General features: G+C 39.0%; 1 protein-coding gene across 2 annotated transcripts in view; it reads left to right on the top strand.

Annotated features, from left to right (window-relative positions):
• ERICH3 (glutamate rich 3) overlaps window positions 1-16,180 on the top strand; it is a 126,837-nt gene that overhangs the window by 57,503 nt on the left and 53,154 nt on the right. For both annotated transcript variants that reach the window (XM_069594765.1, XM_069594755.1), the window contains one exon: window positions 10,446-10,626. In XM_069594765.1, coding sequence (XP_069450866.1) covers window positions 10,446-10,626 — 181 coding nt within the window. The remainder of the gene's footprint in view (window positions 1-10,445; window positions 10,627-16,180) is intronic.

The raw sequence follows: 16,180 nt of genomic DNA, 5'->3' as shown, positions 1-16,180 counted from the left end.
AAATGGGGCTCACCAGAATCAGGGCATCTAGTGGATGGAGGAGCCTGGTAAGCTACAGTCCATGGGGTCACTAAGAGTCAGACATGACTGAGCGACTTCGCCTTAACTTTTCACATTCGTGCACTGGAGAAGTAAATGGCAACCCACTCCAGTATTCTTGCTTGGAGAATCCCAGGGACAGAAGAGCCTGTTGGGCTGCTGTCTATGAGGTCGCACAGAGTCGGACATGACTGAAGTGACTTAGCAGCAGCAACAGCAGTGAAGTCCTCATGTGAGCCAGATGCTGGATGTCCAGCAGGAATATACTCAGGCAAATGGGCTTCTGTAGCTGTGCACAGAGGAGAGAGCAGCAACTTCTCCATCCTGCGGTCATGACCAGTGAAGCATAGATAGATAAGCTTCTGAGCCAGCTTCCCCTGGGCATTCTACTTTAGGTTAGGAACACAGCGGATGTCAGCAGGCGTCCTGGCTCTGACAGACCTTGGTGTGTCTGGCTCTCGAGTTTACAAGGCTTCAGTCTGACTTGGTCTTTTTTTTTTTTCTTTTTTTAACTTCTGTTCTCTCTTTTTGGAAATCTTATTTGAGAATGTTGGTGCTACTAGACTGATGCTCTAATATTCTTAGCTTTTCTCTCATATTTTCTGCTTCTTTACCTCTTTGCTCTACTTGCTGGGAGATTTCTTCAATTTTATCTTATACACATTCTATTGACATTTTTCTTTTGTAAAGTTTTATTGAAGTATAGTTGATTTAGAATGTTCTGTTAAATTTCCACTGTACAGTAGAGTGACTCAGTTATATATCCTTTTTCATATCCTTTTCCATTATGATTTTTCACAGGATATTGCATCCAGTTCCCTGTGCTGTATATTGGACTTCCCAGATGGCTCAGTGGTAAAAGAACCACCTGCCAATGCAGGAGACACAGGAGATGTGGGTTCAATCTCTGGGTCAGAAAGATCCCCTGGAGAAGGAAATAGCAGCCCATTCCAGTATTCTTGCCTGGATAATTCCATGGACAGAGGAGCTTGGCGGCCTATAGTCCATAGGGTTGTGAAGAGTTGCACAGCACTTAGCACACGTGCACGCTAGACATTAGGACCTTGTTGTTTATTAGTCTTGTATATAATAGTCTGCATCCACTAATCCCAGACTGTCAGTCTTTCCTTCCCCAACCCCCTTCCCCTCAGCAACTACAAGTCCGTTCTCTATATCTGTGGGTTATTGGCATGCTTCTTTTCCTGCCATATTTTAAATCCTAGAACTCCTTTTGTTTACTGAATGCTACTCTTAAAAAGCATCTTGTTCTGTATGATTTTGATCCTTTGGTACTTGTGGAGATTTGCTTTGTGGGCTATAACAGGCTCAATTTTTGTAAAGAATGTGATTCTCTAATTGTTGGGAGCAGAATTCTTCCAATAGGTAAGAAATGTCCAATTGTGTTACTCGTAATTTTACATCTTTATTATTCTTTTTATCCGCGTGGTCTCTTAGTTCTTGAGTTCTAGTGAGAATTAATTCTCTGTAGTTGTGGATTTGTCTGTTTCTTCCTGTAATTAATTGAGTTTTGTTTTGTAAATATTGAGAATACTTGGTTATATGCCCTCAGACTTAGGATACTTTATCTTACTGGTAAAAATATTCTTTATTATTAAAAAAAGATCCTCTTTATGATTACTTTTGGCCTTAAAATCTATTTTGTCTAATAGTATTTCTCCTTATTTTCTTTAGATTATATATTGTTGTTGTTCAGTTGCTAAGTTGTGTCTGACTCTTTGAGACCCCATGAACGGCAACACAGAAGGCTTCCCTGTCGTTCACTATCTCCCGGAGTCTGCTCAGACTCATGTCCATTGTGTCAGTGATGCCATCCAACCATCTCATTCTCTGTTGCCCGCTTCTCCTCCTGCACTCAATCTTTCCCAGCATCAGGATCTTTTCCAATGAGTCAGCTCCTTGTATCTGGTGGCCAAAGTATTGGAGCTTCAGCTTTAGCATCAGTCTTACCAATGAATATTCAGGACTTATTTCCTTTAGGATTGACTGATTGGATCTCCTTGTAGTCCAAAGGACTCTCAAGAGTCTTCTCAAGCACCGCAGTTCAAAAGCATCAATTCTTTGGCCACTCAGCCTTCTTTATGGTCCAACTCTCAGATCCGCACATGGCTACTGGAAAAACCATAGCTTTGACTAGGCAGATCTTTGTCAACAAAGTCATATCTCTGCTCTTTAATATGCTGTCTGGATTTGTCATAGCTTTGCTTCCAAGGAGCCAAACATCTTTTAATTTCAAGGCTGCAGTCACTGTCTGCAGTGATTTTGGAGTCCAAGAAAATAAAATCTGTCACTGTTTCAACTTTTTTCCCATCTATGAAAACCATAATCACAGAAAGATTATTTTTATATATATGAATATATATATTTACTTTTACTTTCACTCTTCAATGTCTTTAAAGCTTTAGACTTTAAATATGTTCATGTAGCATATGTGTGCTTTCTGTTTATTTCAACTGAGAATCTATCCATTTCATTAGTGAGTTTAATTACTGATTTATTTTGTGGTATGTTTAGACTTATTTCTACCATCTTAGTTTATATTTTCTATTTACCATGATTTTTCTTTGATAGTAGTGTCTTACATTATTACTGCCTCCTCCTGAAGCTTCTCTCTCTTGTGTTGTGGCACTCTACTTTCATGGTTCTTTGCTCTCTCCTTTTGCCTATTGTCTTGCTCCTCTGTATCTCTTTCATCTTCAACCCTGGACATCACCATAGGCTTAGACCCTTGACACTTGTCTTTCTTCTCAAAATGTGATCATCTTCTCATGTGGCTTCAGTAGTTTTCTAGATGTCTCTTAGGTTTGTCACTAGCTCCTAGGTCCTGGGTTTAAGAATGAAATTGGCACAGTGGGGTAAATCATGTACTTTCATTTAAATATTTGGATTTATTTTACATTTGATCTAGAAAAGACTCATTTAAAGAAAGGTGGCGCTCGTGATTAATTTACACATTAAATTCATACTTTCATGACTACCATCACAAAGAAAATGCTCTTAAAAGAAAGAGCCAAAGAAATACGGCTTGCTGGTGGCCTGTCCCCTGTTCCCCTGTGCGTATGTAGAACAGAATCCCTGGCTTCTTTGGCCTCTGTCTCTAGGCCATGATCCAGGAAATGACATGGTGTAGATTTCACAGCCCAGCACATTGCTTCTGTACCCTGTTGCTTTATAATGTGAATATATAATACCTGCAGAGCTTATAATGCTTTTATGGAATCTCTGCAATGAGTTAGAGTTTACTCTGAGTTTTACCTCACCAATCTGCAGATTTTTGTGTTTCCACTCAGGACTGCCTATCACCTATTCTACACAGCCGCCTACTGAAAATGTGGATGTCCTATATACTGTTTATAGGTGTGAACAGTGTTTATAGATGTGAAAATAAAGGCTTTCAAATAAGAACTTGCATGCATGCTAAGTTGCTTCAGTTGTGTCCGACTCTTTGCAACCCTATGGACTGTAGTCTGCCAACCTCCTCTATCCATGGGATTCTCAAGGCAATAATAGTGGAGTGGGTTGCCATTTCCTACTCCAGGGGATCTTCCCAACCCAAAGATCGAACCCGCATCTTCTACATTGCAGGTGGGTTCTTTACCACTCGAGCCACCAGGGAAGCCCAAATAAGAACCTACTTAAACATTATGTTTATCAATTAAAAAAATGAAACATAGTTTGCATTAATTTCTTATATGTTTTATGAAAGAGAGGGCAAAGAGTTTCTCCAGGCTTGACCTAGTCTGGGGCTTTCTCCTATTTGTCTGAGGTCCCCTGTCTACCTTCTAGACTTCAGATAGTGAAGTGAAAGTGAACTCACTCAGTCGTGTCTGACTCTTTGCGACCCCAAGGACTGTAGTCTACCAGGCTCCTCCCTCCATGGGATTCTCCAGGCAAGAGTACTGGAGTGGGTTGCCATTTCCTTCTCCAAGACTTCAGATAAGCACTATGCAATTACAGATGCCTGAAAGGTAGGTAGGAAGTTAGCAGAGAGGGAGGGAGTTAGCAGAGCAGGGAGCAGAGAGTTAAAGGCAGGAATGGGAGAGGAGTGTAAGCAGAGTCCATCTCGGTAGTAGTAGAGTCTGAATAATGGTGTTAAAATTAAACTTTGTAGAATAGCTCCCAACTTTTTTCTCCCCTGCTTAAAACCTTTCACTAGCTTCCGCTTTCCTAATGAAAGTGAGGTAGTCTGCCTGCTTTAAAATGTCACATTATTATTCACCTATGTTGAGACCTATAGATCAGGATACTTGCCTTTAAGTTTGTCACTTACAGTTCTCAAGAGGAAGGGACATGCCTGTTTATTTTAGTCAGGCTTCCACCTAGAATATTGTTTGACCACATATCTGGCACTGTGGCTCAGCAAAGTTGATAGATAAAATTAACCATCACACCAGGCCTTGTAGGGTCACCCGGGGAAGCACCAGGACTGTCAGGAATGAGGGTGGGAGGAAAAGGTGGGAAAGAGCATCTGTTGTGGTTTCTGAGGAAGGATCAGGTGACAGAGGGTAAGCAGGCTTAGGACACGATGGTATGAATGATTTTGGCAGGCTTCGGTGTTGGGCTGTCCTCAGTTGTCTGGTGCCTGGTAAGGATAGGGGAATATGGGCCCAGTTTGTTAGAGACTGGGGGAGGGTGGATATGGGCTCTCAGTTGGTTAGTTTGTATATGATAAATGTTGTCCTAGGCAAGTCATTTATTATGTCTGGTGGTTTAGTCACAAAGTTGTGTCCAACTCTTGTGACCCCATGGATGGTAGCCTGCCATGCTCCTCTTTCCGTGGGATTTCCTAGGCAAGAATACTGGAGTGGGCTGCCATTTCCTTCTCTGGGGGATCTTCCTGACTCAGATATTGAACCAGAGTCACTTGTGTCTCCTGCGTTGGGCAGGCGGATTCTCAGCCACCAGGGAAGCCCTTAATATGTCTAGGAACTGGTTAGTCTTGGGTGAGGTATATCCCAGGGTCAGCAAGGACCCAGATGTCAAAACATCAGAATAAAGGGGCATGCCTAGTGTACTAGCATTTAAGGGCTTCTGATTTTGGCCCTTTTCCAGCTTTCTCTCTGCTCCTAGCCAAGCCATGCTGAACGATTTTCTATACCTTCAACTTGTTGGTCTACTACTTCCCCATCTCAGGTATATACTTTTTAAAAATTAGTTTATGCCAGATATTCTATGAATTGCCTGAGAATGCATAACAGATAAGAAGAATGTATTTCTCCACCTATCTTTCCCTGTTCTTCTCAAAGACTTTATGCTCTATACTGTATTTCTCTACACAGTAATAGGATTCCATCTCTTCCTCCCTTCAAAAGGACTTTGTTACTTTTCCTATGTTCCTTAATATTTTCTGCTTAACGTAAATATTCATGTACCTTTATTCTTACTTCTACTCCCAGGTTATGAAGCTTGTTGAGAACAGGTGTTTGATTTTATTTACATTTAGTCACATGTTTATTAGCAGTGTGTTCATAAGTGGGTATTGCTTAAATCCATGCAAAAAGTAAGTTTTAGTTATACTTTTTAGCTTAGGTAAATATTGCAGATGACAGTTATGCCTTTCAGGTGTAGATCCCTTTTCTCCAGTAACAAATAAAGCCTAACAAATATTAGCTTTGTGGGGAAATTGCACATTTCTTCTGTTTGAGTTAATTTAAGTAATATTTTTAAAATTTAAAATACTTCAAAAATTTCTTCTAGCCAGTGCATTACCTTGGTATTTTTACTGTTAGTTTTTCTCTTCAGTAGACTAAGATTTGAGAATGAAAAAGGAAAAATATCAGCATGATTTTAATATATAGTAATTCAACATATTTCATGGTAGGCTTGATTTATTTTAGGCAACATTTTCCTTTAAACAATGCTTTTGCTTAAAATTAGCACTGCAGTTTGGTAACTACATAACTAAAAAGAACTTAAAAACAGTATACAAAAAGTCAATTCAACAATCAAAATATCTTTGCAGCTGGCATTGTAGAACAGCACCCTAGAAGAAAGGAAGAACCAGAAATGCTTCTAGGAGTCAGGGCAGACTATTACTAAGAAGGTCCGATTTGGGGGCCTTCTCACCAAAATCAAAATCCAGCTGGATAATTTCTGGTCTTAACAGACTTAATGAATTCATTCTGTTGTGGGAGACGAGGAAGTAAAGGATCCAGTTTCAGTTCAGCATCCTCAAAATCTGGAGCTCAGATTCCTCTAGAAGTCCAGAAGGACCAAGGTGTTTGGGGATAGGTCAGGAATTTGCATGAGATATAGGTCATACAGTAGTAAGAAAAACAGGCAGGGGTAAAGGGCAAGGAAGATGCATAGTAAAAGCAAAGGAGGGAGAAGGAGAGAACAAGTTAAAGCCAGTGAGAAAGAGAAGGGAAAGAGCAGAACTAAATGAGGAAAGTGAAGACAGGTTTCCATCACAACCAGCGGCTTCCTGAAACATTGGGGTGTGAGCACTGCAGCACTCTTCCTCCGGCTCAAGTCAGAATTTCCTCTCCTAAAGACTTGAATAGGGCTTCCCTGGTGGCTCAGTGGTAAAGAATTTGCCTGCCCGTGCAGGAGACATGGGTTCAGTCCCTGGGTTGGGAAAATCCCCTGGAGAAAGAAATGGCAATCCACTCCAGTATTCTTGCCTGGGACATCCCATGGACAGAGGAGCCAAGCAGGCTACAGTCCATGGGGTTGCAGAGTTGGGCTTGACTTAGTGACTGTGTAACAAGACCTGAATCAAGTGTCAACATGAAGCAGCAACATGTCTGCTGCTCTATGGCCAGGCTCTTTATCAATATCAAGGCTTAATCAACAAAGGTGGTGTCTTGTTTAACAGGACACCATGAATCACTTTTCATGCTTTAGTACCTATTGAATTCCTGTAAATGTAGAAAGCTTCTGATTTTGGGTGGGGTCAGCCTGCTTTTGTCTCAGCAAAGGTCAGAATGTGGAATCTCTAATTGTTCCATGGCTGTGTCCAGTCAGATCAATGTACTAGGTGTCAATGGGATTCCTTATTAGTTCAGCTGGTAAAGAATCTGCCTGCAATGCAGAAGACCCCAGTTTGGCTCCCGGTTAGGGAAGATCCCCTGGAGAAGGGATAGGCTACCCCCTCCAGCATTCTTGGGCTTCCCTGGTGGCTCAGATGGTAAAGAGTCCACCTGCAATGTGGAAGACCTGGGTTTGATCCCTGGGTTCAGCAGATGCCCTGGGGGAGGGCATGGTGACCCCTCCAGTATACTTGCCTGGAGAATCCCCATGGATAGAGGAGCCTGGTGGGCTACAGTCCATGGGGTCACAAAGAGTCGGACATGACTGAGCAACTAAGCACAGCACAGCACAGCTGTCAGCACTGACAAGACATAGGGGGTGGGGCATAAAGATCGGCAAGATACTGTCCTGTCTACTGAGAGAGAGGAATACAAGGAAAGAGGTCAATGCCATGTGACTCATACAGTTATATAGGCCTTGAGATTAAAAGCATGTTGGTCATGTGTGGACCATTACAATTAGTTCAGTTGCCATACCTTTAGATGTAACACAAGAAATTGCAATAGCTGAAAGATAGTAGGAGTTAGAGACTATAAGACTTTTTTTTTTTTTTTTACCGTCTGAGGAATGCTGAACCTTATCCCATGGATATTGGGGATCATTGGAAGACTTTAAGCAGGAGAGTCACATGATCTATTTAGTGACAGTAGATCACTCTGATATCCAGGAGGAGGGAGAATTTGAAGGACAATTGGATAGACATGTGGGGGTCAATTAGTAAGGTAATCATGCATCCAGATTTCCTGGGACAGCTCAAATTTATGCTCTTTTTTTCTAGCATTCTAACTGCAAGTTAATTACAGTGATCCAGGTATGATATGATGTTCAGAGTTCATCAGGGCTTGTCTTATAGATAGAGAGGAGGGGCTGCCCAACACATCAACAAGAACAGGAACTTTGACACTTATTCAGTCTTTAAAATCCACCTATTACATAGACCTGGGCAGGGATAAAGAGATGCCAGTGAAAATTTAATATATCCACTGAATGCTAAGTATTACAAATATATAGTAGCTGACTGGTTCACTACTCAATAGGCTTGCTGTTTGTCAGTTCAGATTATACTTGCTTGAGAAATCTGAAAAGAAATGAGAAGGAAAGTCGTAAGCAACTGGTCAAGGAAGTAAGAGAGATAATCCTTAGTTGTACAGAGGCTTGAGACTTGCTCCTGTTCTTGAAATGCAACTGAATTTTCATGGGAGGTTCTGATACTTGCTTGAGGACAGCAGAAAGGGCCATGAAAGCTTGTTAAAGTTTCATCAGTCTGGGTTCATTATAACCTTGGAAGATTGTAAGTTTAGAGGCAGTTTAGTCAACTGCAAGAAACAACCCTTCATTTCTTAGTGGATGTATTTAATGAGCTGTCACTTAGGCCTCCTATTAGAACCCAGAAGGCGTAACTTGGTAGCAATGATTGGGGAATATTTTAAAAAGGAATGAAGCAACCAGACCCAAGAGAAAAGAGATGTTGCTATCAGAAATACACTTCAGCAGAAAAAATATAATATGAGTAAATGAAAAGGATGAAGAGCTGTCCTTGATTTTATTTTTAAACATTCTTCCATCCAGGTTTTCTTTTTGCACTGACGAGGCGGGCCCTTCCTCCACTCTAATCCCACTATTACCTTTTATTTATGTAGTGCTTATCTCCCAGAAGCTCTCAGGGCTACCTCTGAATCCATGCCACTTCAGAAAGTATTGCTTAACGAAGTGGGATGTTCTTATTTAATCCTCCACATCATTAAATGCTCTAGTGGGAGCTTGGAGCTGGATTTGCCTTAGGCTGGTGATTGTGGGTTGGGCTGCACACGTGCGTGTCACAGCTCCATAGTCGCTCAGGCAAGAGGAAACAGGGGATGACTTTGCAACTAGGAGCTGGGCCTGCCATCATACCTATGCTTTCAACTGTGATGCAGAGTGAAGTTTCTAGTCTGCAGAGAATTATCCAGTTTGCTGATTTGCTGTCATGGCTCCTGAAGTCCCTGAAATAGTTCTCTGGATTATCTCTCTATTTGGGAGCTCTGTCCACAGGCAAGACAGTGTGCTCAAATTTTAAATCTCAGAGCATCATTTGCAGAATTTCATCAAATTTACCTCCTCTGGTTTTTTCTTCAAAGAAATAAAAGTGAATGAAAAAAAGAGAAAGAATCCTCCAAGGTAGAAGGAAATGGATTTAGAGATAGAAGTATTTTAGTAGTTCCTTCGGAATTTTTTTTGAGCTTTGTCATTCTCAATAAAATGCATGTTTCCAAGGCATCTGTAAGGCAATGAAATCAAACTCAGATCATTGCCTTGGATTCACTGAAAGCTGGTCTCTTCACAGTTTTCATTTAGCTAAAAATTGACTTTTAGAAAAGTGAAGTAGATTAAAATAATGCCTTGTATCTGTATAGTTCTAGCAGCCTACAATATTCTTCCTGGGACCTCTTGAAGTCTTTCAAGGAGCCATTCTGTTTCGCTGCCTCTTCTTCCTCTTCCTTTTCCTATTTCCCTTTCCCTGTCTTCCTCTTACAGGTTAGGCAAACAGTGTGCTTATTCACTACTATGAAAAAATACTTCAGAATATAAACCAGGAGGCAAGCCTTTGGATATTTAATCTCACATTTGAGTTTGTTGTTTATTTTATACATAATTTAAATTGGTCAGTGCCATAGAATATCAGATAGGCTTATGAGGTGATATTTTTTGGTTGGGTATATTGTTTGCTATTTAAGGCTAATATTGATAGTGTTCGTTTTTCATTGAACTGAATGCCTCCTATTAAACTGGGTAATCCCAAATATCTGACATATATTCTTCCTGACCCTCAGGGTGACTGCAGGAAGAATCAAATGTATGCCTCTCCCTCTCACATAGAATAAACTCAGGGAAGGATGTCTTGTCAGTGCACAAGCAGAAAGATATAACACTCAATTACAAAAACAATTGCTAAGTCACAGTTAACGTCAATTTGGATTAGAAGAAAATTATGTCACCAATATTTATTTAATTAATTTGATTTAAATTTTTATTTGGGAACCAGATAAAAGAACCAAGAGTAGTTTTCTTCTTCATGTCACTGATGTTTTTGTTACATGAAAAAAAGACACGTACATGAGCTGAATGGTGACAAACTTTGTCTAGATCCCCAGAATTTACTTTAAAAACACAAAGCCAAAATGTATATATGTTATAATTGTTAAGGGTATTTATTTTGTAATGGAGCTGACTTTTTGTGCACTGTATATGTTGACATATTATAAAGGGTTTTTTGTTAGGTTCATAAAAATAGCCTTTTGTATTCTTTGTATTACAATGTCATCACATTCTGATTAGAAGGAGATTAGTTAATAAGTCACCCCTTTTGTTTATTCTAGGATTCAAGAAGGATTCATAAAACACCACTGCACAGTAATGCAGCTATTACAATGATTTATTTGGGGAAAAATGTGCACCTAGCTTATGATCACCCAGATTTCCGGGATGAAATAAAAGTTTATCAACAGCACTGTGGTGGAGAAAACCTGTGTGTCTACACAGGCAAGCTACTTGAAAAAGGTACACATAAAATGTGAATTTTTTAATTGCTTGCAGTTGATGCTATAGATAAGCTATTGTTGATATAATATCAAAATGACTTCAATCACTCTATGAAATTATGCATATCCAGGGACTTATAAACCAGCTGCCTAAAAGTAAATCCAGATTTACTGCTCCATGATTGAAACTGAAGCAGCAATTACTCTTGCAGATTGTGGAAGAAAGAATTTGGAGTGATTTAACCCAGTAACAGATTAATCTTGAGATATAGATATATGATCATTAAAATGTTGCACGAATAACTGTCCCCCAAATTACAAGTTAACTATTTGGCTTGCCATCGTGAATTATATCGTACATTATTCTAAGAGAAAAATATTAAATTGTCAATTTGTTCTTTAGAACTATGCTGAGATAAAATCACAAATCCAGTAACATTCAGGGTGGACCACACCTAAATAATGCAGTATAAAATTTGGCTAAATGCTTTTATTACATTTTCACTTCCCTTTGATTATAAATCCATGTTTGTTAGCATAAGATAATTTTTATATCCAATATCAGTTCAGTTCAGTCGCTCAGCCAAGTCCAACTCTTTGTGACCCCATGAATCGCAGCACACCAGGCCTCCCTGTCCATCACCAACTCCCGGAGATCACTCAAATTCACGTCCATCGAGTCGATGATGCCATCCAGCCATCTCATCCTCTGTCGTCCCCTTCTCCTCCTGCCCCCAATCCCTCCCAGCATCAGAGTCTTTTCCAATGAGTCAACTCTTCACATGAGGTGGCCAAAGTACTGGAGTTTCAGCTTCAACATCAGTTCTTCCAATGAACACCCAGGACTGATCTCCTTCAGAATGGACTGGTTGGATCTCCCTGCAGTCCAAGGGACTCTCAAGAGTCTTCTCCAAAACCACAGTTCAAAAGCATCAATTTTTCGGCGCTCAGCTTTCTTCACAGTCCAACTCTCACATCCATACATGACCAGTGGAAAAACCATAGCCTTGACTAGACGGACCTTAGTCAGCAAAGTATTGTCTCTGCTTTTTTTTTTTTTGATGATCATATGATAACTCTAATTTTTATTTATTTTTTAATATAAATTTATTTATTTTAATTGGAAGTTAATTACTTTACAATATTGTATTAGTTTTGCCATGGTCATAACCTTCCTTCCAAGGAGTAAGTGTCTTTTAATTTCATGGCTGCATAGGATTTTACATATTGTACCAAAGTGTTTTTTGGTCAATATTTAGTTCTGTGGAACTGCAATTAAAAGGAAGTGTTGTTATAGGATTGTATTTGTTATTTCCTTGCTTAAGAAACTCTTTAGAAAGTGATAGAGTTTTTACTGATTAAAATAAATATTTATATTTGGGTAATCTAGATATAGACTTAGAGATTGAAGGGAGGAGTTGGGAGCAAGCATGGTGTTGTTACTTTTGACTTTTTTGATTTCCCTCATCAATCAAAAACAGTGACTATTAACTTAAAAAAGTTCTAACACTTAAAAAGAACTATACGTATTTAGGGATAAAATATTTAAAACTTTCCAACATAAGAAAGGATAAACATTTGAATGTTGGTTTTAACTTAAGAGTAAAATATTATATATTATAAATAATTATATACATGTCAAATTATGTAATGAACTATATATATTGTTTTATAATGAAAAACATTTTTCTTTATAAAAGTGTAAAAATTTTTTTTTAAAAAATAATGCTAGAAATTATTTTTCCCATTTTATGTACTTGCCTGAAATAGAATTTATTTTGTTGTAGCATTTGAGAATTCATTCCTTTTATTGTGTAGATGAGAAAACTGAGAGGCATCAGAGGTACAGACCTCCCCGAGGTCACTCTCCCAGCTCTGACCAGGGTTGAGAGCTGATTCCACCCCTCTCCACCACTAGGTGCAGGACCCTTGTTTAGTATTAAATACTATCTGGCCCCAGTTAGCTATTCTCAGTAGCAAAGGGTTTCAAATATTTTCATAATATGAGGGCTATGAAACCCCTAATGATAAATGATTGCACTTATTTTTTGAAAGTGTCATTTTCAACTATTAATTTAGAATTTCTAAAATTAGCTATAGCCTCAAATTGGAATTAACATAATGAAACTTTTCCTGGGTCTTGGATCACGCTTTATTCAACAGAATTCATATGTAATGGCTTTTTGACTGTTGGAAAATGTACATACAATTGAAAAAAGAACAAGATGGCTGAAGGATTTTCTGGGAGATGATATACACTGTGTGATAAGATTGTAAAAGGTTACTAGAGAGTGTTACTCAGCCAAGTGTTATTTTGCATGCCTATTGATCCTAGGACTGACTTTATGTTATGTCATTGGACAATCTTAAATAATAGGATGGAATGGGGACTTAAATAATTGAATCCTGTCCACACAATAATTTTATCTCAGCTTGCCCTTGATTGCTAAGAAAGTAATTGTTCAAAACTGAAAAAGTTGGGTAGCTTCAAGTTGACTTGTAGTTCAGCAATCTTAGCAATTTAGCTGGACTGAAAAGAATCTGCCCTTTTACAAATCAAAACTGTGTGTGATTCAGTGAAATGTGAATAGGTTTTTAGAAGATTTCTGCTTTAAGCAAAAGGGCCTTTAGCATTATGCTTGGAGCAATAAACTCATTAAAAATGTGGCATTTGTTAATTTGTCTTGCTTTTGGATGAGCATAACAATACAATTAATTACTTAGGAACATAGCAAGTGCATCTATTATCATCGTGATTCATGATGTCTTGCAGTTTGATTTTAGACATCAGGCCATAGATTGATTGTGTATTATGTACACCTGTGAAGTCACAGAATATTTTTGCCACTTGTAAAGAGTACAGTTCTTCACAGCAGTTTTATTTACCATTCATCCTTTCAAATAAGGCAGACGTTGGCCTCCTGGGTTCATGTGGATATGAAGAACAAAGTAACTTTTTTCTGGCTCCCTTATAATCCCCTTTCTGCCCTATCTTCTTGTATTTCCATAACCTGATCCTGTTGTAACTATTTGTGCATCCCTCACTACTTCTTCACAAACACGGGAGCTGTTTCACTGGTCCCCCTGCCTCCTCCCATCCCCACCACACACTGTTATCTGATCTTTTCCTGTGCTGTTTTCTTTGTAACAGGACAAAGAATTTTAAATTCAAAATTGTATTTTAAATTCAAATCTTACCCATCTTTTAAGATTCAGATTAAGGTTGTGAAGTTTTCTCAGCTGACTTCTATTCTATTTTATCCCTCTCTCTTGATTGGTCATGGTTCTTAGTCTGTACCTAAAACTGAAGTATCTTATTGTACCTTGACTTATGTTAACTGTTTGTTTTTTTTTCTTTTACTTGTTATCATATATTGATTTTTTTTTTTAAATTTAAAAATAGGTGTAGCTTGCATTCCATAAAGTTCATCCACTGTTAAGTGGACAATTCACAGATATTTAGGAATTTTATAGGGCTGTGCAGTCATTATCACTGTTTTCCTTTGTGCCCACACTTTGACAATGAATCCTCACTGTGATAGGCAGCCCCAGGGCAGCACTGATTTGCTTTCAGGTTCTACAGGTCTGCCTTCTCTGGACATCTTGTAAACGAAATCATACAATAGGTAGGATTTTGTATCTTGCTTCTTTCAATTAGCATATGGTGTTTTTAAACCTACTATATATAATTTTTTAAAATTTAATTAATTAATTTTTTGTTGTTGTTTAGCTACTAAGTTGTGTCTGACTCTTTGCAACCCCATAGACTGTAGCCCATCAGGCTCCTCTGTCCATGGGATTTCCCAGCAAGAATACTGCAGTGGGTTGCCATTTCCCTCTCCAGGGGATCTTCCTGACTCAGGGATCAAATCTGTGTCTCCTTGATTGGCTGGTGGATTCTTTACCATTGAGACACTTGGGAAGCTGGAGGATAATTGCTTTACAATATTGTGTTGGTTTCTGCCATACATCAACATGAATCAGCCATGGGTATAGTATTTTTGAGAGTCATCCATTGTAGCATTTATCAATAGTTGCTCTCTTCTCATAGCACTGAATATATTCTATTTTGTGGATCTACCACATTTTATTCATTTACCCAATTGGTAGACATTTGTATTGTTTCCCTGGTGGGATTCCCTGATGGCTCAGACAGTAAAGAGTCTGCCTGCAATGCAGGAGACCTGGGTTCAATCCCTGGGTCGGGAAGACCCCCTGGAGAAAGAAATGGCAACACTCTCCAGTATTTTTGCCTGGAAAATATCATGGACAGGCTACAGTTCATGGGGTCAGAAAGAGTTGGACATGACTGAGCGACTTCACTTCACTTGCACTTTTCCCAGTTTGGGACTATTATAAATCATGCTGTAATGAGTATACAAAGACAAGATTTTTGTGTAAACATCAGTTGCTATTTCTCTCGAGCCACATCCTAGGAGTGGGTTTAATGGCCTTCACTTCCTGAGAATGGGTCACACCCTTTCCAGTTTCTTTTTATCTTTGAGGTTTTTTTGTTGTTGTTGAAAACTCGACATTTTAGATCATATATTACAGCAGCTGTGGATTCTGAATTCCACTTTCCCTCTGGAAAGTTATTCTTGGTTTTGTTGTTGTTTAGTAGCTTATCTAGAACAAATCTGAAGTTCATGCCCTCTTTCCTTGGTATATAGCCATTAATGTCTCTGCTCTGATTATTTTAAATTTTGTTTATATTTTTTAGGCTAATCCCTTAGGCTTGTCTCTGTATTTTCATAGTTTAGTGATCATTCAATGATTTGTCAGAGTAAACACTTTGAGCCAGTATACCCTCTGTCTTCTGCCAATGAATCTCTTTGTAGGTTTATTAGTTCCCTGGAGCTGACATAGAAAATGTTCCTAAATTTGATGACTTAAAACAATAGAAATTTATCATGGTTCTGGAGGCCAGAAGTCTAAAATTAAGGTCTTAGCAGGGCCATGCTCCCTCTAAAAGCTTAAGGGGAGAATCTTTCCTTGCCTCTTCCAGCATCTGGTGATCCTTAGCAAAATCCCTGGTGTTTTATGGCATGGAGCTCCATCACTTCAACCTGTGCTTCTATCCTCACATGTCGTGTGTGTGTGTGTGTGTGTGTGTGTGTGTGTGTGTGTCCTCTCCTCTTCTTATAAGGACATCAGTCATTGGATTTAGGAGAAAACAAATTCTGGATAATCTCATCTTGAGCCTTCGTTGATTATATCTACAAAGACTCTGTCTCAGAATAAGGTCACATTCTGAACTTCTGAGTATTCATGAATTTTGGAGGGCAATATTCAACCCACTATAGTGGGTTCAGGAGTACCTTCAAAGTTCAGACAGTTTTCAGGTCTGTTTCAACTTTTATTTTCCACCAGGCTCTCATATTTCCTTTGTACACAGGTGTAAGCTCCCGGTAGGACAGGGATGTGTGACTAGGTTGGGCCTACTTCAATCCATGCTGTTTCCAGTTAGCTGGGGATGTGTGGAAAGCTTATTGAATGTGTCTGTGATTACCTTATTGCCTGTGTCTCCCTGTTAAATTTCTGGCTAGTCTGCTGACCTGTTGCTTGCTCTAATT

This window comes from Ovis canadensis, chromosome 1, assembly GCF_042477335.2.
Source record: "Ovis canadensis isolate MfBH-ARS-UI-01 breed Bighorn chromosome 1, ARS-UI_OviCan_v2, whole genome shotgun sequence".
Lineage (NCBI taxonomy): Eukaryota > Metazoa > Chordata > Mammalia > Artiodactyla > Bovidae > Ovis > Ovis canadensis.
Note: the sequence above shows the minus strand (reverse complement) of the source record. Positions and strands in the feature narration are given on the sequence as shown.